We start from the raw sequence: 2177 nt of genomic DNA on the forward strand, positions 1-2177 counted from the left end.
GATTCACACTATTTTTCTCATTAGTCTAGTATAAAATAAGGGTGTGATATCCACACCCTATTTTACTTCTCACACACCCTTTGGTAATTTATGTTCGTTGATATTCTTCAATTCATCTGATCCGACGGTCGAAAATTAAAAATGTGTGCCATAAGTAAAATGGGATGTGTGGATATCACATCTCTAAAATAATAATATTGACAAACAACCGGATTTTTTTTTGTTTTTCTACGGAAACTTTATACAATTAAAATCAGGTGGTCTGTGTAAACTAAGATATAACCACAAAGAAGAATATGCAGTATTACACTTGAGAGATAGAAGAGAGGTGAGTCGAGAGAAGAGAAGATAGAGAGAGAGAAGTTAAAACTTTCATATATTGTATTTTCTGAATTAATACAATCTTATCTCATCTAAGACTATATATTCTCTTTATAAAACTTGCTGTCTAAGTCACACTATAACTAACTCTAACAACCTTGCTAATCTCTTGACAAGTGGCTTATTATATCACCATTAATACTATCCTTAACATCCCCCCTCAAGCTCAGGAGGTGAAACCAAGACTGAGATTGCGACAATGAGTTTGAAAGAGTGGAGTAGATAAACCCTTGGTGAAGAGGAAGATACAAACTGAACCTGCAGGTGCTTCTTTGCAACTCGTTCCCGAACAAAATGAATATCAACTTCAATGTGTTTGGTACGCTGATGGAACACTGGATTTGATGTTAAAGCAATAGCAGACATATTATCACAAAAGAGAACCGGTGAACTGGGAATAGCAAGATGCAAAAATGTCAATAATTGCTTGATCCAATCCAATTCAGCAGCAGTTGTAGCAAGAGCGCGATACTCAGCCTCAGTGGAGGATCTAGACACTGTTTGTTGCTTCTTAGAAGACCAAGAAATGGGATTTGACCCCAAAAAGACCACAAATCTAGTTGTAGACCGTCTGTCATTCGGATCTCCAGCCCAATCCGCATCAGAAAAGGCACGTATAGTATCAGAATTAACCTCCAAACCACCTCTAACATAGTGAATACCCAAGTTCAAAGTGCCTTTAAGGTATCTTAGGATCCGCTTGACTACACTGAAGTGAGACTCCATGGGACGCTGCATAAATTGACATACCTGATGCACAGCAAACGCGATATCTGGCCTGGTAAATGTGAGGTACTGTAAAGCACCAACCACACTTCTGTAGAGAGCAGGATTGTTGTAGGGTTTACCATCATCAAGAACTAACCGATTATAAGGCAGACATGGTGTGGAACAAGGCTTGGAATCTAACATTGCAGTCTTGGTAAGGAGATCCTTAACATACTTAGCTTGAGAAAGAACCAAACCATCAGTCTGAGAAATAATCTGAATTCCCAGGAAAAAATGCAAAGGACCCAAGTCTTTTATGTCAAATTCCTTTGTCAAAGCAGAAATCACATCAGAGATCAAAGTGGGAGCATTACCAGTAATGATAATGTCATCCACATAGAGAAGTAAGACTACTACAAACGAATCAATCTGTTTCACAAACAAAGAGGAATCAGCATAAGTGGAAGTAAATCCAAGGGAGGGCAAAAAACTGGTGAACTTGTCATTCCAGGCTCTAGGAGCCTGTTTTAAGCCATATAAGGACTTGTGAAGTTTGCAGACATAATCAGAGTATTGAGGATCAATGAAACCTGGAGGTTGTGACATATACACCTCTTCCTGCAATACCCCATGTAGAAACGCATTCTTAACATCAAGTTGTCTCAAATTCCACCCAAAATGAGCAGCCATGGCCAATACAAGTCTCACAGTGGTTGGTTAACAACTGGACTAAATGTTTCCCCATAATCAATGCATTCCTCTTGATTAAAACCCTTTGCCACAAGGCGAGCCTTATATCTCCCTATAGAACCATCAACATTCCTTTTAATCTTAAACACCCATTTGCACCCAACCAGGTTTTTCTGTGCTGGAAGAGGAACTAAACTCCATGTAGACTGAGTGTGTAAGGCAGATAACTCTTCTTGCATTGCATCAACCCATACCGGACACTTTAAGGCAGATTTATAGGTTGCAAGTTCGACTGTAGACAAATCCACTGCCCCATTGTCATAAGTGGTAGTAAGTAAGGCCATCGTTTTGGAAATACCACTCTTGGACCTGATTTGCATTGGATGCAAATTCAACGG

At 39.3% G+C, this 2177-nt stretch overlaps 1 protein-coding gene across 1 annotated transcript; it reads right to left on the minus strand.

Annotated features, from left to right (window-relative positions):
* Positions 1–528: 528 nt before the first annotated feature.
* On the minus strand, positions 529–1813 carry LOC126610477 (uncharacterized mitochondrial protein AtMg00810-like). The gene has a single exon (XM_050278536.1). It carries the CDS (start codon positions 1777–1779, stop codon positions 529–531), a length of 1251 nt encoding a protein of 416 aa, XP_050134493.1. The 5' UTR covers positions 1780–1813.
* Positions 1814–2177: the final 364 nt, after the last annotated feature.

The sequence above is a fragment of the Malus sylvestris genome, chromosome 17 (genome assembly GCF_916048215.2).
Source record: "Malus sylvestris chromosome 17, drMalSylv7.2, whole genome shotgun sequence".
Classification (NCBI taxonomy): Eukaryota; Viridiplantae; Streptophyta; class Magnoliopsida; order Rosales; family Rosaceae; genus Malus; species Malus sylvestris.

Excerpts from the sequence above, each read along its gene's own strand:
- LOC126610477 (XM_050278536.1), bottom strand. The coding sequence starts at position 1,779 with ATGGCTGCTCATTTTGGGTGGAATTTGAGACAACTTGATGTTAAGAAT.